The 23,584-nt window shown below is 39.8% G+C and overlaps 2 protein-coding genes across 2 annotated transcripts; one reads left to right on the plus strand and one right to left on the minus strand.

Moving 5' to 3' along the window:
- Positions 1-353: 353 nt before the first annotated feature.
- LOC131987907 (transmembrane protein 179) lies at positions 354-2,896 on the plus strand. Its single transcript, XM_059352824.1, has 4 exons — positions 354-700; positions 1,155-1,292; positions 1,387-1,465; positions 1,554-2,896. The coding sequence occupies exons 1-4, from the start codon at positions 399-401 to the stop codon at positions 1,725-1,727; spliced, it is 693 nt and encodes a 230-aa protein (XP_059208807.1). The 5' UTR covers positions 354-398; the 3' UTR covers positions 1,728-2,896.
- A 509-nt stretch (positions 2,897-3,405) lies between these two features.
- Positions 3,406-22,848, minus strand: c16h14orf180 (chromosome 16 C14orf180 homolog). The gene is made up of 9 exons (XM_059352823.1): positions 21,879-22,848; positions 21,086-21,116; positions 15,758-15,844; positions 13,171-13,291; positions 10,046-10,076; positions 9,835-9,943; positions 6,274-6,437; positions 6,019-6,151; positions 3,406-4,401 (listed from the first exon to the last, which is right to left on the minus strand). The coding sequence occupies exons 1-9, from the start codon at positions 22,029-22,031 to the stop codon at positions 4,196-4,198; spliced, it is 1,035 nt and encodes a 344-aa protein (XP_059208806.1). The 5' UTR covers positions 22,032-22,848; the 3' UTR covers positions 3,406-4,195.
- Positions 22,849-23,584: the final 736 nt, after the last annotated feature.

Consider the following 23,584-nt stretch of genomic DNA (forward strand, 5'->3'; position numbering starts at 1 on the left):
AAAGTAATAATAAAGTAGGTCATGTTCGCTGCCAAATTTTATTTTATAATTTTCATTAGGAGTATAAAATTAGCCAGGATTATTGGCAGGGGAATTTTAATTTGGTCATTGACTATTTTTGTGTATTTACTATTTTACCCCAGTATGGCATCAGATGTATTGTCCTTTTATATGAGGGGTGAGCTGTATATGTGACAGGGTTAAACTTCATAATTACCTGTTAAAAACTGTTGCAAATAGGGCCCCTACCAGTGAAGATGCTGATGCTGAAGCCCTGAAGGCCTCAGCCTCATTAATGTGCAGCAGAGCGTCGCTGCTGCTGCCTCCGCTCACCGCTGCCTCCACCGCGCAGCCGCAGTTCATCCAGGACGCAGAGAGCAGAAGAGGCAGACAGAAAAATGGCCCTGGATAATTTAATTTTCGCCCAGTGCATCCTTTATTTTTTAGCCTTCGTATTCGGCTTCATCGCCGTGGTGCCTCTGTCTGAAAACACGGAGGATTTCGGAGGGAAATGTCTGCTTTTCACGCGGGGCATGTGGCAAAATGAGAACATCACTGTGTCGAAGCAGCGCTTCATCGTGGAGGAGTGGGGACCCGCGTCCTCCTGCAGCTTCATCACTTTTGTCGGGATAGCGTCCCTCATCCTGTCCGCAGTGCAGGCATGGAGGCTCCTCTTCTTTCTGTGCAAAGGACACGACGAGTGAGTGACCCTTCACTTGTGCTCGTTCCCACTCTGAGCACCATCAACAGCTAACTATGCTATACCATAACCGGCTCAATGTATATGTGTTCATTCTGTCCATCTCCCACGCCCTTATATGCGCGCTATTCTCTCAGACTGCTTGTTATATTTATATCTATATCTATATACTATGGTTATGATACTGTTATAGAATGAGGCTATAAAAACGTCTAGTCACTGCCGTCCTCCATTATAAAGATGGAGGGAATACACTTGTGCTGCTTGTATCTAAATCATACTGTGGCTCATTTACAGTATTTCCAACCTGTGTCACTATTTTCATGTTTAACTGGAAGACATTATTAAGCACAGAAGTCATGCTGTGTGAAATGCCTAACTGTTTCAGTTGTATAGTCCTAAATGAGATTTCACAGTTTTTATCCTCTTCCATTTCTGTTCTACCTGCCTGCAGCTCCATCTTCAACGCCTTCCTCAACCTGCTCATTAGCTCCCTAGTGGTGTTCACAGTCTTCCTGTCCAGCACCATCGTCAGTGTGGGTTTCAACATGTGGTGTGACTCCGTCACCGAGGGTGGGACCATGCCCAGCAGGTGAGACAGCAGCACACTCAAGCTCAAATTCACAGATAACATCATCATACAGTCCAGTGGTGGCTCTAATGCCAGCTGATGTGTTGTATTACAGCTGCGAGGACCTGCAGGACACTGATCTAGAACTTGGTCTGGACAACTCTGCTTTCTATGACCAGTTTGCTATAGCTCAGGTAAGACTATTTGCAATGTTTAAGACAGGAAACCAAAACCATAAATCTCTGGTGTATTTCTAATAATAATTTCTTCCCCGTCTTCCAGTTTGGCCTGTGGGCTGCATGGCTCACCTGGCTCGGGATCGCAGTAATGGCCTTCCTTAAGGTCTACCACAACTACAGACAAGAGGACCTGCTGGACAGCCTGATCCACGAGAAGGACCTGCTGCTCGGCCGTTCCTCACGCCGTAGCTCTGACCTCAAGACCGGCCTGATCTAGACACAAGAAAACCGCCAAACACACCCACTCACACTCCTCAACCGTACAGTCCTCTCGCCTGCCATGAGAAACACCAATGTTTGCCTCTGTAGACAATCAAATTGGCTTTTGCTCTCATTGATCATGGATTGAATCAAACGGAAGGTTTTAGCTTTGTTCTCCAAAGGTAATTGATTTTCCCTCAAAAAATCTCCCAATGGTTGTTAATCCTTGAGGAATCCTGCTTTGTTGAGCTTATTGTGCGTTGCTCTTCAACACACACAAGCACAGCTCAGCTCCAACAGTATTAAAACCATTTAATGGAAATTTACACCCAGTTTTTCTCAACTCATGAACACAGTATTAATGGCTTGGACAGATTGGCCGATGGATCATGTTGTCTTGGTGAAACTTCTGCATGGACCTAATGCATGACCAATTAATAGGGTGGTGGTTTTTAGATGTAAAGGGATGTTATTTTGTTTTATACACCAATAAATGTGTTCCTAAGGAAAGATTTTTTCTGCTAGGATGCGCACTGCGTCTTGAAGAAGTGAGGATTCTTTGCATGCTGCAGCAAAGTAAAAGGATGTGTGCTGTTGCAGTGTATTCACACCTTTTATCAGCAGTAGGTGTTTTATAAAAATGACAAATTGTAGATCAAACATTCATGTATCAGGCAGCCAATCCAAAAATGCTTTTTAGCAATCTGTGTGATAAAAAACAAATCCTATTCTGTGCCATATAGTAACTCAGGCTTCTCCTTATAGGCTACAAACCAATATACTGTATTACTGTGAATAGACGCACAAATGTACCCGCATGCATCTCTCTCCTTGTTACATACACATCACATGCTCACTCATCGTCAGAGATTACGGGAAGAAAGCAAATCATCTGCTTGACTTTGATAGGCAATGACAGTTTTATTCAAAACAACTGAAATCATAAAACGGTAGGAACTAAGAAAACCCTCCATAAAGGCACTTCTTTCAAAGTGACCATAAACGTTTAGACAGCCGTGAAATGCAGCTTCTAAGCTAAATGTGTATATGCAGGACATGAGTACACTGGGTAGTTTTATTGCTAATGACAATTTAGTTTGACAGTACAGAGTCGAGTGTTTCTGTCTTCTATACGGCGTTATAAGCCTTATATTGCTTTGACATTCAAATCCAACGCTTTCCTTCTGGGTTCCCTGAAACCTGTTATATAAAGAATAATGTTTTACTGGAAACTATGTTATGTGTGTTATTATTGCTCATAATGAGGTCTGTGAGATGTGCATCACTGTGCCCTTTGACTCCTATAATCCATTTGTGTGATCTGAATTTTGTTTGCTTCATTTCATAAAGGGATTCATACAATAACATACAGAATCTGATTCTGTCATATTTCTGTGTTTGGCCTCGTATAAGTAGTGATGAAATGATATATATTGTTTATATTTTATATGTATTGCAAATATGTGTCCAACCATACATTTGTCCAAAGCTTGATGAGCGTTTGACATCACGGTTAAAACCTGAATATTATTGTTATTAAATAGAAATGTAACCAGTAACAAAAAGTTAAAAAATCTTAAAATAATTGAAAGTTGGGTATTTGCGTCGATGCAGATATACAGTATAGAAGAATAAATACCATTTAGGATTAGGAATATTTTGAGGGATTCAAGCGGTTATAAAGAGGAACACTGTCAAAAGCATTAGCATTCATTCAGTTTGAGTATATTCTCTTCGACAATAGATAAGGAGAATTTATAACATTGTGCTGCAGATTTTCTCCTCAGTGGAGCTATGGGAATCAGCTGAAGACAGCCAGTCGTACAGAAGACCAGACAGTCGGTAAAGAAAGAGGTGTTTTTCATCTGTTAGTCATTCAACCTGGTGCTGTGAAGTGATGCAGCCCTGCATCATTATCCAACAGTTCACACATTTGTGCTTCCGTCCTCCTCTCCAACGTGCGCCGTGCCAATCAAAGCCGTCTCCAAACATCTCTACATTCATTTATGTGCAATTACAAGGCTGAATATTGTGATAGTCCTTAGTATATTGAACCATATATACACATTCAGTTCTGTGTAATATCCGATATACACAAATCATGTACTGTAACAAAATAAATATTTGCATTCCATGGAAACATTCACTCACATATGATAGACTGTGACATTAACTGAATGGTGATTAGGTGAGCAGTATATGTGAGCATTAACATTGCAGATGTGCAAAATCATAACTTAAAGAAGGAGTGGCGTGCCCACCACCTTAGCACATATGTACATACAGACATGGAAGCTACATATTTCTGGGATTACACATTTTTCCCTTTGTCACTGTGAGAGTGGATCAACACCACAGACAGTGGACAGAGCCTTGCCAAAAGGCTGAGGTGTTTGTAGGTCTGGGCTCCTTCAAAGATAGGAAAAAACAGGGGTCTGAAAAAATTAAAGGAGGCTCCATGTCGCTGCCTGTGGTTGGTTTCAGTCACTGCATGGTCAGCCATATCCAGCAGCCCCACAGAAGCTGTTTCATATGCAGCAGGTAGACAGCCAGAGCGGCCTCCAGCTCCTCACACACTCGCTGTGGGCGCCGCCGGTCTGTGCAGTACATGGCCACGCCCAGGAATGACATCAGCAGGAAGAGGCAAGTGAACAGGGCGAGGTGGGGGCGGGACGGTGTCGTTTCATAGGCTACGAAAGAAAAAAGAAAACAGTTTTTTTCTGTTCTTACAGTTTTGATTTGTAAATGAGCATTTGGATGGTCACGTGCACAGTGGATCTAACAAGGTCAAGACTTGAAGAGGCAGCAGAAGAAGTTTTAATGTGACTAGAGTGTGGTGGAGGCATGTCACACAACTTTGTGTTTCAAACATTGTTAAAAAGAGGGTGACAGTGAAAGATATAGCTCCATTTTGCATTGCCGTCAACAACATGAACCAAAAGTGACAATTAGCAATTAATTCAATATTATTGGCAATATTATTGTTGGATAGAGACATATATAAAAGCCTTTTTTCCAATAACTACCAACATGAAATAGAACATGTAATTCATATAATTATTTATAATAGTTTATTCTTTATTTAAAAAGTGAGCAAATGACTGATTCTGAACATGCAGTGATTTATTGGCTATTTATTCTATTTGTATTTATTTTATTATAATAAATTCAATACTATTGGCCGATCGAGACATATGACAAGCATATTTTACATTTTTTGATATGTGCTAACATGAAATAGAACATATAATTCATATAATTATTTATTCTTTATTAAAAAGTAAGCAATTGACTGATTCTGAACATCCACTGATTTATTGGCTATTTATTTTACCTTTATTTATTATTTTTTTCAGTTTTCTTTTCTAGAATTGGATGTCATAATTTTTGTCATTTGTCATAACTTTTATAAAGTTATTTGTCTTATTCAGTACTTTTGTCTAGTAATAACAATGCAAAATCCACAAATCTATCTTTAAAATTCACTACATCAGCCATCATATTGGTAATAAGCGATTTTTTTCCCACTCTTAAATTGCTTTCAAAAATCCTGTGCTGATTTAGCTCTATTTAATTTTAAACCTTTGACATAACAATTCACCTTAATTCTTTTTTATACTTTTCACTTACATATTTATATCCAATGAACCTTTTAAAAATAAATAAGTAGTGTGGTTGTGATTTTACTCATGCATATTAATATAGTGGATCTGAACACTTTGAGACAGACTTACCACCTAAACAGTCACAGTAAGGAATGTCTGTGAAGCCGACAGAAAAAGAGGCCAGTCAGTCAACAAGAGCCAACCTCTGTGATGTACAGCAGCTACCAACCAGCTGCTGTGCCCTCATAGACTGTACTATCTCTCTGGAACAGACTCTATGGTGCCTCATTTGCATGCATAATTAATTACCAAGAGTAAATCACTTGCTCGTGTTTGGGAGTCTCGCAGCATTACATTATTTTTAAATAGTACAGAATCCCCGAAGGACAATAGTTTACGATGCAATCTCAGGATGTTGTAATGCATTTTGTCCTTTCTGTTTACTGCCAAGTGCAGGGCATACACTGCTGTTATTTATGGGTTGAGGGATCCTCTACAAGCTGGGATTGCTCAAATTCAGAGGATTTTTTTATAAACACATGTTCGTATTGTTACTGTAGGAATGCATTCCCTTATTCACGCTTCTATGAGTGTAGAGCTGACATATGAAGTGACTGGACAAGTTTGTCAAGGTGTTACAGCAGCAGAGGGCAGCATGTTCTCATCTGTGTCTGAGCTGCAGACTGTTTACTGTCTACTCACCATGTACTGTGGTCTCTGGTTCCCTGAATCGAACCCTCCGCTCACCTTTCCGTCTGTGGTTGGGTTCTGTGTCTGACCCGTAGTTAGGACTTGGCCTCTTTAGAATGGAGGTGGGGACTTTGCCATTGGTTACCTGCATCAGAATGAGTATAACAAGCTGCTGATACAATTCAAAGGCCGGCAACAAACAGCTGAATCTTTAACAAACAAACAGAGCAAAGCACTGAAGAAGCCCGTAGGTGATGCTGACACTACCTTAGGTTTCGGTGCGTCCTCCTGTTGGTGGTGGGTGTCCTTTCTGTGGCGGACCTCTGAGTGTTTCTCCCGGTGGGAATGAGGAATACAGTTGACGGTGTCTCTGATGGACTCTGCAGCAGCGAAGCGTTTGGACAGTGCAGACACACACTGACCCAGGGAGTCTAGTAAGAGAACCATGACAGTATGAGTAGTGATCTAGTGCTGCTTCTCCCAGGAGCCTGCAGCCTGCTCTGAAGACATACAATGAGGCGTAGCCAAACATACAAAGTTAAACATGCAAATGTGTCTTTGAGAAGACGGCGGGATTAACTCTGTCGGCGCCATCGAGCGTACTGCTCAGTGACCTACAAACACTGACACAACGCTGGTCAAATACATTCAGCTCACTTGTTTTTCCTCCCTGATGTGCTTGCTCTAAAAGCTTTGGTATTTGGACTCACCAAATTAAATTTTCCTCGATCTCATCAGTTTCTATAAAAGACCTGCTTCCCAAAAAGGTAAAAAGAGGTAAAAAGAGCCTCAGTCTGGCCGCTCCTGCATTTGTATTGTTTGAGAGTTTCCCATTTCTCACTAAATACTAATACTATATGTTTTGTGTGTAAACACTGGCTGATGAGTCAGTCTGGTACACATACATGTAGAGTAAGTGTGCACTTTTTTGTTTTTAAAATACAAGACTAAACTATGTTTTACCGGCAAATAAAAATGTTTTTAATCTTTATAAAACAGACGTGGGAGTTTTTATAAAAAAGAAAGGTGCTGATCTGGATTACAAACGTTATAGGTGAGAAATAAAAGCACTAAATGACAATGATTTGAAAAAAAAGATACACATGTGAATAACACCTTACATTCCTCAGTTTCTCAGTTCCATTTAGTAGTTTTTTTTTGTTTTTGTTTTTTACTTAGTTTTTATTTAAGTTTCATTCACAATTGTGTACAGAATCATATTCAACATATCTGCTGTTTCATACACATGGTAACACTTATGATACATCAAAAAAAAATACAGAGACTATAATGACAAAGAAAAATATAAATTAAAATGGAATAAAATAAATAAAATTATATCAGTATACCCATAGCAGGGCTCCACCTTTTAGTGAATATATGTTTTTTTGAAGTCTTAAGGAGTATGTTATTTGTTCCATTTGGTATATTTCCTTTATTTTTTCAGACCACATACTATATGTTGGGGGGTCAGGCTTCAACCACCTTACTGTAATGCATTTAATTGCTGTTGCTAGTAATATCTGTAAAAGATATGTTTTGGCTCTTCCTTCAATGCCTTTTGGTAATAGACCTAGTAGGGCCACCATTGGATCCATAGTAATATTTCCACCAAATATTTTATTAACTGTTTCAAACACTTCCTTCCAGAATGCTTTCAGTTTTGGGCATAGCCATAGTATGTGGGTCTGATTGCCAATGTGTGGGCCGCAGTTTCTCCAACACTTATTTGAGTGCGTAGTGCTAAAGTTAGCTGTAATTTCAGGTGTCCGGAAGAACCTCATGACCACCTTCCATTTAAATTCTCTCCATACATTTGAATTAGTTACCGAATGTACTTCACTACAAATTTCCTCCCACATATCATGTGATGTAGTTTTGTTTTTGAAGTGAAGTCAACAAAACATGAACAAGGGTCAGATATTTAGGGAGCGCTGTAATGGGATAGGGCTATGTGTTTTGGTTTTATTTCATTTAATTTCAGTGAACCTGTGGGTCGTAGTCACATGGTTACAGGTTCACTTCATTCATAAAACCCAGTTTACATACATAAACATACAATCTTTTTGCTCAAATGAAAATAGTCAGAAATGTTTTGAAATGTAGGGGAGAGCATTTCAAAAATGTTTCATGCCATGTTTAGATTTTATTTCAGCCTTTTCTTTAGTTGTAACCCCTGTGCCTGGTTATTTATTGCCATAATTTCTAAAGGAGAATTTGGTGGATATTCTATAATCCTGTTCCATTTACATATTATGTTTAGTAGTACAACACTTAAAATTATTCATGCATCATAATGTTATATTATTAAACATGTTGCACCAAATCAACACTGATATATACAGTGTGTGTGTGTATTTGTGTGTGTGTGTGTGTGTGTGTGTGTGTGTGTGTGTGTGTGTGTGTGTGTGTGTGTGTGTAAACAAGGACATGATTGTATTGAATCCATAAGAAACTACCATAAGAAAACCTTTTAACCTTTAACCATTAACCTGCCAAAGTTTAATGCCGAAAAATGCTTAAAATGGGTCAATTATGATGTGTTTACACATGTAGTAGTATAGTTTGTCCAAAACTAGGAAAAAAACAGCATATTATGGGATGTCCAAAAATGACCCCCTAAAAAAAAAGTCATACTATAGCATGTCGATTTTTGTAAAAAAGAAAAAAAGGTCCAATTTTAAAATGGCTATAAATGCTTAAAATGGGTCAATTATGGTCTGTTGATAAATGTGGCAGTATAGTTTGTCCAAAGATAACAAAAAAACCCAAACATATTATGGGATGTCCAAAAACTGTGTGTGTATGTTTGATTGGGTTTTAAAAATGTGCACCACAGGAAACAAATGCCCTCCCCGACCTAATTATTTTGTATACATGTTCATACATTCACTAGGTAGTTAGCACTTTGGTTAATTATAGTAACAAAATGTTACCAGATACTGCTAGGCAACATACTACAGCTGACATACTAATTCAACTTGCAAAAAGACATAAATAGTTTGTTCGCTGAGGGACGGTGAGTGACCCAGTTAACACTGAACGGTAACCAAGGGACAAGAGCTGCAATCACTTAAACATGCCTCTGTTGAAGTGTCTTGCTGCGGGTCAAAGAGGATTCTCTGTATACAATACAAAATAAAAGGTTGCAAGAAGTTCACAGAGATTCCTGTGTGTCCCGATGTGTAACAACAACCATGTCCGCTCCCTGACCCTGCACTTTCTCACCATTTCCCAAACACTTTAAGACCATCTTAGGTGAATAACAGGGAGTGTTGTAAATCTTGGCCTTTACATGCTGTACACTCCTGTCTTTATGTAGCCAGCCTCGTTCAGCACCACTGCCTCTGAAAGCTGACTCAACAACAAGCCCGGCTTGTGCATTTTGTTTTTTTACACCACAGCAGTCTTCACAAAAAAACCTGCAGAGTTCAGAGTGTTGCTCCCTCTTAATGCAAGCCAAGCGTACATACTGTACAACCAACAGTGCCCTCAAACTGTCACAAAGCTACTTTCCTTCTCTGCTCTGTATAAAAGCACTATTATGTCCGACATGACTGTAAGTGTTTATTAATTTAAAACTACCACAGGTCGACATGGTTGAAAGGCTAACTGACTTGCTTTAAACCACATTCTGCCTGTTCTCTAAAGCACAGGAGAGATAACTTGTTCTTGAAGTTGACATCACTGTTCTGGTATTGTCATGCCTCATGAGAGAGCGAGGTCTCCACCCTCATGCTTCAGACTGAATGCTAAATGTTTTTACGGTCTATTAATTTGCATACAGTAAGTGGGTTTGTCCTCACAACATCCCAGGTGAGTGTTTACCTGAATATTCAGTCTTGCCGATCTCAGCATAGACAGTGGCCATGAGCTCCAGGCTTCTGGCTGTAATGGGATGGTCATTACCGAAGGCCCTCTGGTGGATCTTTGCAGCCTGAAAGATTAATTAACAGACAGCAAGTTGACACAAGAGTGCCATAAAATATTTTGTTAGTTCAGATATCTAGGAAGGAAGCAAAGAGAGTGATGCACATACCTTTCCACTGTATTCTAGAGCAAGATGAGGTCTGAAAGGAAAAGGAAAATCACACTGTTAGAAATACACTACCTTTACTTTTTTTTTCTGTGTATTGGCCTGCATATAATCCATATAATTTATGGCTTCATTTCTTCATATGAGTCAGAACATATAAAATACTTGATGGTTCCTTCTGGTATATCAATGTATGTGTAGCAGAGAAACATGAGTAATAACTGAGGATTTTAGAAGAAATGAGAAATAATCATTTAGTAAGTAGTCATACTTCACTGTGAAATCACTTCACTACAAGTAAAAGTCTAGCATTAAAAACTTACTTCGGTAAAAGTACAAAAGTATCAGCATCAAAATGTTCTTAAAATATCAAAAGTAAAAGTACTCGTTATGCAGAATGGACCCACTCAGATTGTTTTACATATTCTAAATATATTACTGGATTATTATTATTGATGCATTTATGTAAGTGTTTAAATTTAGTAATGGTAGAGGGACAATTTTAACTACTTAATATACTGTTAAAAAAATCACTTTAAATTGATGGTTCTTATGTTAAATCTCGACCTGTGAAGTAACTGAAGCCGTCAGCTAAATGTAGTGGAGTAAAAAGTTCAATATTTGCCTCAAAATGTACTGAAGTAGAAGTATAAAGTTACATCTAATAGAAATACTCAAGTAAAGTACACATACCTCAAAATTGTACTGAAGTACAGTACTTTAGTAAATGTACTTAGTTACATTACACCAATGGAAATAATGCATACTTTAAGAATTTGAGTTAGTATTGTATACATAAAGGGTATTTTATGGGGTATTTTAGTTATTACTGGATGTCTATCTGGTATTTCAGTGGAACTTTTTTATACTGTAGTACAAGTATTTTTTGAAAAGAACCAGGTGCCTACAGAGTATTCTAGTGATAACTGTGTATCTATGGGGTATTTTAGAGGAAATGAGAAACTATTTATTCTTAGTATTGTTAGTACTGTACCAAAGGGATATTTTTGTCATTCCTGGGTACCTAAAGGATATTTTAGCAAGTACTAGGTACCTATGTCGTATGGGGTGAGTACTAGGTACCTTACCCCAAAATTACATTTAAGTATCTGTAGGAGCTGGTAAGTGTATTGCTGGTTGGCTACTAATTTTTACAACAACATTTCACTAAGGAATTACACATTAAATATCAGGAAATTACACAATAAATTGTAAAATATTACTAAATATTTCATACCTGCTGAAAACAAAAGCATTATAAGCATCTTATAATGTATGGCAATGATTTATCAGATGAAATGTACCTGCATATTTTTCTTCCATTAAAACACAAATATTTCCAAAGACAACAACACCTGACCTTAATCAAATGAAGTGGCCCGTGCTATAGCGCCAGATGAGAGTATCTGTTTCAGCAGCATGACAAATCTAAACATGCGTGTGCTGTGATTAGACACGGAGAGCAGGGCTGCATGTGCTCAGGCACCTAATGCAGGAAGTGGAAACCTTCTATTTCTGCCAGCGCTGACTGCCCCTTTCTATTCTCCAGGGTGAGTTACAGAGGGCATGGCGCCTACAGGTTGGTTTACTGACTTGTGCCCTCCACTACTCTTCTGCGCAGTGCTAAGCTTTATGAACATGATGCGGCACACTGAGAATCTGCCAGCTGTTCTACTCATATCTGCCCTGGAAAGTCAGCCAAGGACATTCATCAGCCTCACACCCTCACGTGTTGCCTATAGATGTAGAGCAAGCTCTGTTTAGTGTGACAGATGTCGGCTTCGCTGTTCCAAACCCACACTTCCTTTCAATTAGTAATGGCCAGGTGTCAGTTTGCACTGCTTTAGAACGTCCTTTTCAGGGGACATCTGATCGGCAAAGACAGAAAAGCCCTCCGCCGGCCCAAAGGACTTCCTACGACATCACTGAAAGATTCAGAGAGCATTACAACTTCCTGTCTACAAGAAAGACTGGGACTGAGGCTTATGGAGGAGGCAGTAAGAGCTTTAGGGCATTAAAACAATTCCCCCACTTAGAGAAACCAAAGATAGTTTGTGTTTTATATGTGCCTCATTTTGTACAACTTTTATAGTCCAACAGGGTAAATCCACAAGAAAAGATCAAAGAGACCAATTCCTGCTTGTTCTTATTTAGCCAGAAACTAAAGCCTCTGGGTACAGTCATGCACAATCAGTAGCATCTCATTTAAGTTTAACTACTGTATGCTCCTGGCATTAATGAAGCACCGTGACCTGCGCTCTGTCGAGCAAACCTTCCACCCTCTGTCACCCTCTCTGGCAATCAGGTTAAATGGCCTAATCCCAACAATGACAACAGAGGCACAGAAAATAGGTGAATGCTGCGACCCCTGCAACAGGAGACAGCAGATCCAGTTAAGGTGTTCCTTCTGTGACACTCACGGAGAGTGCGGTGTCTCTTTTCTCCACATCTACAAGGAAATTCAACTCTAGCCAAAAAGACTTGGAGCCGGAGTTTATCCAGTCCGAAAAATTTTCCATTCCATAAAGGCGACTGTCTACGTGTGAGTTAACATGGATGTGCGTAGGTTTTTTTTGTCTGGAACCACATATTTCTCATTCTTCTCTAAATAGCTGTAACAAGACAAATAACTATGAAATGTTAATAAAAACAAAGATAAAAGTGATTAATTCCTTAAAGTGGGTTTTTTAAACTGTCAAACAAATTCACCCTAACAAGCCAAATTTTCCTTTCAGTGAACTTGCAGTAAATTATTTATCTCAAGATTATTTCACTCTGGGCTGAAGCTAAACTCAGGGTTTGACTTTATAAACAAATGAGCTTTTTATTGCTGTGAGCTGCTGTAATAAAACTGATAACAGAAGCAAGTGCAAATATAATGTCAGCACCATTTTCACCTCAGATCTGTAAGGTGATAAATGTATATATACATGTATATATATATATATATATATATATATATAACTTTAGCTCACTTAAAAACTGATGATAAAACAGTCATAAAAGTGAATTTATTCCACTATAAATTCCCTCCTGATGAGCCCACTGAGCCCTTAAACTCACAGAACATGTAACGCCTCATTAATTACGCCACAACAGAAGCTACAGCAGGACACAGTTTTACCTACTGTTTGCTCATGATGCAGAGCTGGGCCAGCCGTTCGAGGTGCTGTGCCTGGGAGGCCTGCTCCGAGAGCTCCTCTGGGGTCGTCCATCCCGCAGAGCCCAGCGTAGCCTCCTCCTGAGGCCCTGTTACACAAACACAGGGCATGGAATCACAGTCAGCCTGCTACCGCACCGGTCTTCCCTCGGCTCCTCTGTCTATCTGTCCCTCTCTCCTTGCTGTCCTCTGATCTCTTTACCTCTCTACCACTGCACAGAGTTTGACAAATAAAGCCCAAAGAGCCTGGGTGTCTGGCTATCAGCCGGTTTGGCACTGCGGCGGACTTTAAGCCTGAACAGCAGAGTGGAGCCAACTGAGGACTGGAGACAAGAGAGCAGAGATAAGGGCAGGAGAGAGCGGATAAGGGAGTCAAACAACGCACTCACCACGCCCACTGGAACACCGAGACACACGCAGGCACACAGTGACACACCACAAACATACAGAATGTACTGAACACACCAAACACACACACACATACAATAATGGAGGTGGAAATGAGTTTGGCTTGTAATCCATTCCACAACCAAGTGCAAACAAATCATTGCCACAGGTAAAGACTTTTGTTAGCATTACAGAAACCACAAAATGACAATTATGTGAGCTGCCAGACAGGAAATATTGAGATGGATACATCAGAGAAAGACACTGGGGAGAGAAAGAAAGCTTGTAAGCTGCAGCTATAGTGCCAGCTCTGCCTCTGGAGAAGTCCAGCATTCAATCCAAGTGAGTGCTGAATCAGGGGCTTCAGTATTCTACAGCGACACACAGCTCCTAATGAGATAGCACAAAGTGTGGCCATTTGTCTTCTACTACGTCTGTCCCCGTTCTCCTCCACTGTGCCCACGCTACACTGCGCTGCTGCCTCAGCAGCAGACACAGAGGAAGAGGCAGACGTCTGGAGCAGCAGCAGGTGATGAATGAGCCGCCTCGCTGTGAATGCACGCTTAAAGCTCCACCAGGTATATCGTAAACAAAGATGGACTTGGGTAAGAATGGGGCATCAGTTCATATTGGCTTAATGAGTTAACAGAATACATTTCTGGCATGATACAGAAACATATGGTTTAATAGTCTATATATTATTTGCTGGTTAGTTTGTAGATGCAGGTTACACACAAGTCACTTTGGAGAGCTGCCCACTACAAGCAGATTGTCAGCCACTTAACAGCTTCAGTGCATCTGGTGCTTTGCTAACAGCCTCAAAATTAAATAAAAAATAAAATTAGATTCAACACTATTTTGCTTCAGCCTTCCCAGTAAGGCAAGTTAAGACAAAAAAACACCCGGGTAATGGTACAATCCAAGGAGCACATGAATGCATAATGAATAAGGAAAAGTAAGGAATTCAGAACAACAAACGCTCAGAATAATTTTACAGTCCGAGGGCTCCAAATTATACATACTTTCATCTCCATTTTTCTTTTTATCTAAAAATGTTTTCATCATAATAATCTCAGAGTTACTGAACTTGACACACAACAACAGTGCAATAAAAATGGCATAGCCTGGGCTACTTAATTGTCAACAATAAAAAAATACTCAGTATGAAATGCACAGCAACGTGGACTGCACAAATAACAGTCATCCACATGCATCACATCCAGCTGCAGCTGATTAACACATGCACATTTCTCGGTCATTCAGAATCAGCAGGCATTTATTTTATTAAAGCCTTAATTACTTTTGCAATGCACATTAGTTTCTTCTATGTTTAGATTGCATTGTATTGCATCTTTCTCAAAGCTATTTTTCCACAACACTTTTAACAAAAACAAAAAGTGCTGGGGACATGTCCCAAGTGTAAATGACAGCTATGATTACAGGAAAAAATAGAGACAATATTTTGACAGTAGTCATTTTGTTACTGTAGCTGTGTTGAACTCAAACCATTTTTCCAGAGGAATTTCCTTAAATGAATGGCTCCAGTTTAAGCTCAAGTAAAACATTTTTTAAACTTACTTATCATATACTGAACTGTGTATGCACTTGCCTGTTAAGAAATGTCAGAATTTTACATTTTACACATCGAGATGATCTGATGTGCACTAATTAAAAAACTCTAGGTTACACTTTAGCTGAGCAATTAATTTAAATCAATCACTATCTCTATTTTACCTAAAATTAGTCAAATTGCATGTAAATGTCTATTGTACAAAAACACTTTCTGCTGCTGCACTTCTGTACAATATAAATATTCTATATATATATTTTTTTATTTTATTTTACAGTTTTATACTTTATATTTATACTTTATTTATCCGACATTCCAGAGTACAATCACTGTGAGCCAATGCAACGGAATTTCGTTCATTGTGCATATTTTTTTAAATGTATAACTGAAAGAAAAAGTTTAAAAAAAGAAAAAATTTAAGTCTGTATTTTTCCAGGAAACTATAATGAAAATATTACATTACCAAAAAACCTTCAAAGTGAAATTATATGACTTATCCAAGGCTGCATGACATACATACAGTGCATGCAATATTGCATATACATTTTACAATATACCCAGAAATATTCCTCCATAGCTTAATGTCAACAGTACTTGCCTGTGCTCCCCTGAAGAGCCGTGAGCTCGATCAATGCCACCTCATAGAACATCTTCTCCGCCTGGATGAACTGGAGGGCCTTCTCATCTGTTTATATAGGTGAAGGATCAGTCTCAGTTGTCAACAGGATTAGTCAGTTGCTGAAGTTAAAAAAAGCCTCATTCTCCAGCTCAATGCTGTTTTCTGTTTTTTCCCCCCTCTTGTGAATGACCCCTCCAGGCAAACAGATCGTGTAGTAATCCTAAGCACACTGTTGATCTTTCAGTCTGGATTTTGCAATACAGATTTTAACTACTGCTGTCTGCGTCATTGCTTTTGTGCTGTTATCTGCTGTTTGTGGTTGTTTGTACTGCATTTCAATCAGAGCCAGTGTGATGCAAAACAAGTTTCAGATGCTGAATCTCACAGTGTATCTGATTACACCCCATTGTATCACATCTTATTATATTCCTATTTCAGATGTCTTTTGTTTTCGTGTTTCGTACAGGATCCTTTTGATTGATCTGAGCGCCACTTTTGTTTCCATGAAAAGCCTCTCTATAAAAAGCAGGCCTAAAAATAGAGCCTCTCCACTTTGTCAAAAGCATTCTGCGTACTGAGAGTCCGTCCCACTGTAAAATGACACCACTGATGCTTGTCAGGTGAATTTAAAGACCAGTGGGAAAGAGAATGCTTAAAATAAACACAGCCCTGCCTGTCTAAACGTTCTACTTAACACCAGATCTCTCCTGTGTAAAACACTATAAATTACATTCTAGGTATTTCACTTTTCATCAAAGTGGTGACACTACCGGGTAATTATAGTTTTACATATCTAAGATAGGACTAAATAACTGCAATGTTAATATTGAAGCTGTTAAGACGGGCAGTATGCTTCCATGTTTAAAGCCTGGAACTGAGAACCACAACAGCTGGCTTCCTTCATTTTGTCACCTGGAGAATAATGTCAGTGCTGCAGGACAGGCAAGCAGCAGATCCACCAGGAAAACCAAGACACAGTGCAGTCATAAAGTCCTATTTACAGTCATTGAAAAATGATTAGACCATTGTTTTCTTCAATTTCTTGTTAATTGTAATGCCTGGTACGACAAAAGGTACATGTTTGGATAAATATAATGATACCAACAAAAATAGCACATAGGAGTTTAATTTATGAGCTGATTTCTAGACATTTTTCATGGTTTTCCTGATGATATCCAAAATCATTATCAAGAAAACCTTGGAAACAAATGTACCTTTAGTTCTACCTGGCATTAAAATGAACAAGAAATTGAAGAAAACAAAGGTGATCTAATCATTTCTTCCATGACTGTATATATGGCCCTCGACAAAAGGAAAGGACAGGTATCAAACCGAAAGATACATTATTAAAATTTAAAAATGCTTTCTTCTAATGAGTACCACAAGATGCCAGGAAAGATGATGGATAATGATGGTGGATGTTGAAAAGCTATTAGTGGATGTACATGTGAATTATTTACTGTACAGTCAGCGAGGACGGAGCAACCTCTAATGACAACCCAGCATTTTTAATAATAAAGTGAAACTCCTTTGGATAACATTGCACACAATACAACAGTTGTTTTGAATGAATCTTGACATCACAGGATGATTAGAGATTCATTATACCTGCTCCAGATCCTGGGAGCCACCTGGCAGAAGGGAATAAGGTAAGTGTGAGGTGGACCATCTGGGAGGTAGGATTAGGGGAACAGCCATCATCAAAGGTCAGTCTACTACTTCTGCCTGCTATTTTTAGCCTGGCTGGACCACAACAACGCCACAACAGGGACCTCACACAATCGTCTCCAGGGAATGTGTGCTCCACTCTACCTCCATCTACACACAGACGACCTCCCCTGAACTGGTAATTGGACTGCACTCCAAAACTCGACAGGAACTTGCATTAACACTTGCACCTTCAAAGGCATGTCTGATCACACGTGCAGCACAGCTGTGCTAAAAGGGTGCACTGGAATGAAATACATATCAACTCTAGCCAGTGGAATCATGTGATACTACTGTGTTTATTAGCTTGTATTCTTAAAGGGATATTTCAGATGTTTTGAAGTGGGGTTGTATGAGGTACTTCACCATAGTCACACAAACTCCATATCAGTTTAAGTGTATGCTATATTTAGAATTATTCACTACTTTACCTCCTCTGACAGGGAAGTGACGCTGTTAACTATGCTATCTTCAAAGCCACCAGACTCCTTTGACAAAAACAATAATTTTACTTTGCAGAAAACAAGAGTTGGTGGGCAACTGCCGCCTTAATCTGTTAGTTGTTTCTTGTGTTATTGTGTGACTATGTTGTCTTAAAGGGTTAGCTTAGATTTACCGCAAGTAAAATCGTCTGCAAGGTAAAATGACTGTGGTTGAGTCTGATGGTACAGATGGATATATAACAGCTTCAGTTTGTAATCGGAAAGGGCTGGCTGATGACAAGGCAAATCGGTGAAAAAATATAATATATATAGGTTAATATTATAGGATGCACTTAAGGTGATATTGATTTTTTTGGGTTGGCTAACGTATGCTCTGCTGCTGCCCCTGTCTGCAGCTGTACATTGCTTTGCTTCCATGTCAGTATGCTTCTCCAAACAGGGGCGAGTGAACTGCCGTCTACTGTAGGTAATACACTGACTATGGATAAGTTCCTCATACGAGCCCTTTTCAATAAATCTGATCTACACATATACTTCGCTGGACTGTCTGCACTGTCTGTACTCTTTCTGTTCTGCATATCCACTTTAAAAAGAAGATAAAATAAGATTATCTGGGTCAGCATCATAGACTGTATATTAAGCCTTTATGTGGAGTCTATGGTCAGCATGCTTTCCAGGAATCAGTAAACACTCAGCAGCCAAAAGAGCTTTTGGCTTTGGACAAAGGTCACTTGTAGATACTGCCAGCTTTGATAACGATGCATCAAACCTTGACTATTTCAATTCAGCTTTGTTTCCTGTGAGTTTTGTTTTGAACACCACTGACGAAATGTGTGGAGACACTGAAAATTCCATTATCAGAAACATTTGTGTGAAACTCCAAGTTCCCACATTTTCTTCCAGTTTGAGCACACTGACCCTTCACCTCGCTCCCTAGAGGACCGCTGCAAAAACCACAACATCCCTGCTGCAGCCCTCATAATGCTCATGGGATTTACTGAAAAAACTGCAGGAATCCTTATAATTGTATGTAAAATGATCACATATGACAATGACATTATTAAAGACATACTTTGTAACTATTCTGCATTAAAATATATAAAAATGATTAGTACTATATTACATATATTGTTAAGTTAGTGTATTTATATTATCCCAAATGACCTAGAGAAATCTGTCATTTTAATAATCCCAATGGTTTATTACTTTTTGACTGATTGTCAATGTTGTAATATCTTCTTTGCTTATGCGTCAGCATTGTTGTTATCTGCCTGAAGCTTCATGAATTGACCTTTCAAGACACATTTTTGTTTTAGATCTTGGTCATTTTCAACTACATATTTTAACCTGGTGAAGGATTATAGACATTACACATATGGATCTTTAGTTATCAGAGAAACAAGCTGACCAAATTTTCAGCCCATCTGTAGGAGAAACAGATTTTTAAACAATTTATTCAGTGTTTTTACAGGTTTTAATCACCTGGTTTGTTTGTTTTAGAGAGGATGAGACCTCTGTGGATAATTCAACTGCTGGCAAAAACCTCCTGAATGATGAACAGTGAAGAAATCTGAACCCTGAGAAGCTGATGGCAATGTTGTGTTCATCAGTGATGTGATGAGAGCTCACATCTCATACTACATTCAAGGAGCATTTTTAAAAATAGGAATAGGAGGTCAACACATCCTCATACGTAAATGTCGCCTTTCTAAAACAGTGTTGTTACGTTAAGGCACAAAACTACTTCCCTATGGTTAGTGCAGAAAAGTACATGGTTAGGTGTTAAGATAGTTAACAAAATGAATAGATACATATAAATTCTGGAAGTTGGTTAGTTAACCTTAAAATGTGATGCATGGAAGTTACCTTACGCTACTTCACATAACATTGTTTAGTTTTATTTTCACCAGAGACTCTTACTAAGAGTACTTTTTCATGCTCAATACTCTGTTTCCTTTCTTCCTTACCCCTTTGCTTTCATTCTCATAACGGTCACAATGTAACTTCCCCCTTGGCGTCGTTCAATTACTACGCCTACTAGAGGGTGCCACTAATATTGGTCATTAAATGGTGTCGCACAGGTGACATATGGGGTTTTATTTTGGGAGAGGATATGTTCACTACTTCACAGGTTTTTTGTTGTTGTTTTTATTGATAGAAAATTACATATTGTATGTTTTATAGTCATAAGATTAAATTCTTACTGAAATAAGAACTGTAATTGTAAATATCCTATAGTATTACATGATATTTTCTGATGCTGTGTGATTATTACTTAAAATATTTTGTTACTCTTATGAAGTGCTCCTCTCTGCTACTGAACAATGTAGGATGCCGTTACATTTCCATGGCTGTAACCTTATAGCAGAAGTAAAACAATGTAACATGGTAACTCTACCATACATAAAATGCCACAGTTTGACATGACATGACACCATTATTATTAATGACGTTATGCAATAAAGTGCTGTATGTCAAAACATTTAACCCCGTCATACTAGATGACCCTCTTAGATGGATACCATTTCGTGCTGAGGAGGGGCCTTCCTGATGGCTATTGATGAGGTGAAACTCAGCAAATCGACCTATTTTGGAAAATGGACAGTAAGGGGTAGAGCCTTGCTGAGGTAGATAACCTGAGCTGGCAAGTTAAGTGTTGGAGTGTCTCAGTAACGGGGAGAGGAGCCACAGAGGTAATATATCCTGAAACGTAACACCTCTCTATTATCTCTATGTCCTATAGCGCTATGGTTTATAGGAGCAGTGAAGTGGCGATGAACAGGCTAGTCAGTGCAGATGCAGGTTAATTAGTGCTCTTCCACTCTGTTGTGCCGAGATAAGAGCCTACAAATCCTCTTAAGAGAGAGACACATAGCCTGAGCTGCACACAAAACGTATGGCATTCTGGGACAAATGTGTTATTATGAACTCGCCCACAGACATCCACTCATCCCCCTCCGTTAACACCGCTTCTTATAAAGGGTCTACATCCTGCATTGTGCTGGAATTTGCCACGCCTTCCACCACAGACAATCCTTTACATGTCACCTCACAGAAAGAGAATGCTAGTTTTACAGTTAGCCTGCATGTTAACAGTCCTGAAGGGATGGTGAAAGAAAAAGTGTGTGAGATGTTTTCCTCAGTTAGTAAAGGATACAATTCTTTTCAGCGATGAAGAGTTCTGCAATCTGTAAAGCACAGACAAGGGACACGTTAATTATGATCATTAAATAATGTTTTTCCAACATAACTCCCAGGTTGTTTGCATGCATGACGTCATGTGCTGTCATAACAAGTAATTGCTTTCCTCGCAACACTGTCGGTCTGGTCAACATCGTGCCACACGTTCCAAACTTCTGGAGTAGAGGCTTTGTTTGGACATTCTTTCAGGCATTACTAAACAGAATTATAATTGCAGCCTTGCCTTTGTTTGAGAGCCTTACAAAGGACTCCAGTATGTAATCTGCTAAATCTTTGGCCTGGCGACACAGTGCCATAAAGCCTGTGACCTCAAAAATAGCAAATCATAGCCCTCACACAATGGGACAGACATTAACTGGAGTATTTTTAACAATGTGAGCAGCCTAATAAAGATGTAATTGTATTTTAGTGCTGCATCCGATACCACATTTAGCAGTATGCACACTATCACTCCTACTGAGACTGAAATTATCTTACAGTGTCAACACAGGGACACATGATGGACTGTGCTGTTAGATTTGACATTGGTGTTAGTGGCATCAAGGTTGAATGTGTCCTTTGGTGTGTGATAATTTATGAGGTTCCAAAGGAGAAGTGATACTAATTTGTCTGTACATCTGTGCAAACACATGATACGGCAGATTTTGTGCATGCATGTAATGCATATGTACATGCATGTTGTAGGTGTAAGACAAAAAAAGAGAGTAAATGTTATGAGTGTGTGCCCAGTCTTCAGGCATCTGGCTCACCTGGTGTAGGCAGTTGGGCAGAGAGGTGAAGCTCTGCACATGGGTCAGTCCCAGCAGGCAGCTGAGGAAGCAGTGGAGGGCGGCCTGATACTCCCCCTGCTGCTGGAGCTGCTGTCCCAGCTCAAACAGGCCCTCCCTCCCCCTGTTCAGCATCCCCAGTCCCAGCCAGAGCCAGCACTGCCTCCCATCAGAGCTCCACCGGCCGAGGACAAACGCTCCTCTCTTCGACACTCCACTGAAGCACCACAGGTAGAAAGAAACAGGCACACAGAGTGAAAAGATTAAAGAAATAATAATAATGCAGCCGCTCACATAAACACAGACAGAGAGGAGCCAGAGGGAGGAGTGTGCAGCACAGCTTCCTTTCAGTCTCGTCTGAGCACTGGAAGTCAAGGACAGGTGGTAAGGAGCAGGCTGAGGGAGCTCCGGCGACTCACACAGAAAAGATCCATTCCCCTCCCTCCTCCCAGGCTGCACCAGGAAAGGAGGACAGAGGAAGTCGGGGAGTATTTGCAGTTTGAGTGGCAGAGCTGTTGACCAATCCCTGCTCTGCTCATTTACAGTAGCTCTGCCAGTGTGTGTTTTGCACACAGTGTCTCTCCAATGCTTTAAAAGGGAAATTGCAATGCTTTAGGTGCTGCTGCTGAAAATCAAATATATGTGCGCGTGTTCTGTGATATATATCTGAATGTTGTACATAATAAGACTTACATTTCATCCAGTATTTTGACCTAATTTCCTCTGCTATTGTGCATGCACAGAGCAGTGCATTATGTATGTGTGTGAGAGAATCACTTGAAGTCTTACTGCCCCACTTATGATTTATAAATGAGGAGTGCATGAGAATTATGCACCAACACGCAAACTAGAATAAATGCTGTGTGCGCACATAACCTCAGAGAAACAAGCTTTTGTAAATTCTCTAAAGAAAACCAGACAGCAGATGCAAACACCGGGTCATTAAGAAGAGCCACTGTACTGCATGAGAAGGAGAGAGAAAGCACTCCTCACTATCCAAACAAGGACAACAAATATTTATTCACGAGGAGTGCCTCCTCTGGATGTGTGCTCACTTCCCCTCACACTCCGCTAATCAACATTAATGTGAGGCCAATCTGTGCCTGGGGAAAGAGAGAGAGAGGGAGAGGAGGAGAAGAGATACGACCACAGCACTTGATCCACGGATGATCCAGACGATCATGAATGGGTCTTGACTTTAAGAGCAGCGCTCCTCCCCGCCCTCGCTCCATTTGGACACCAGCGTGGTAGCTGGAGGAAATGAATGAGGGAACACAAAGCAAATGGGCAGAGTCAGTCTCCATTAGCGTCCGATGCACCTAGCTAAGCAAGATGGGAATTTAATGGTGGTGAATGCCGGTGGACTGAGGGGGATCAGAGAGCATTAAACCTGCACTGGCAGGTCAGACTCGTGCTCATTTTGTGCGAACACCATCCAGAGCAGTGGTGGGACTTGATTATGCTGATGCAGGGTGGCTTTATCCCCTCCGACTGTAGAACTGCAGAGCATGGACAGGTGATTGTGCTCACTTTACTGTGGCGTCAATAGAGTAGAGTAGGGATGCGGCGAGAGAGTAAGCAAAGCTTGTGATGTGATTGAGTTGGAGGGCTGCTGGCTGACTCTGTGTTCAGTCCTAATTGAAAAAGAGTGGGCTCCATCTCCTCATTACAGGCCAGTCAAGCTGAAC

Source organism: Centropristis striata, chromosome 16 (assembly GCF_030273125.1).
Source record: "Centropristis striata isolate RG_2023a ecotype Rhode Island chromosome 16, C.striata_1.0, whole genome shotgun sequence".
Lineage (NCBI taxonomy): Eukaryota > Metazoa > Chordata > Actinopteri > Perciformes > Serranidae > Centropristis > Centropristis striata.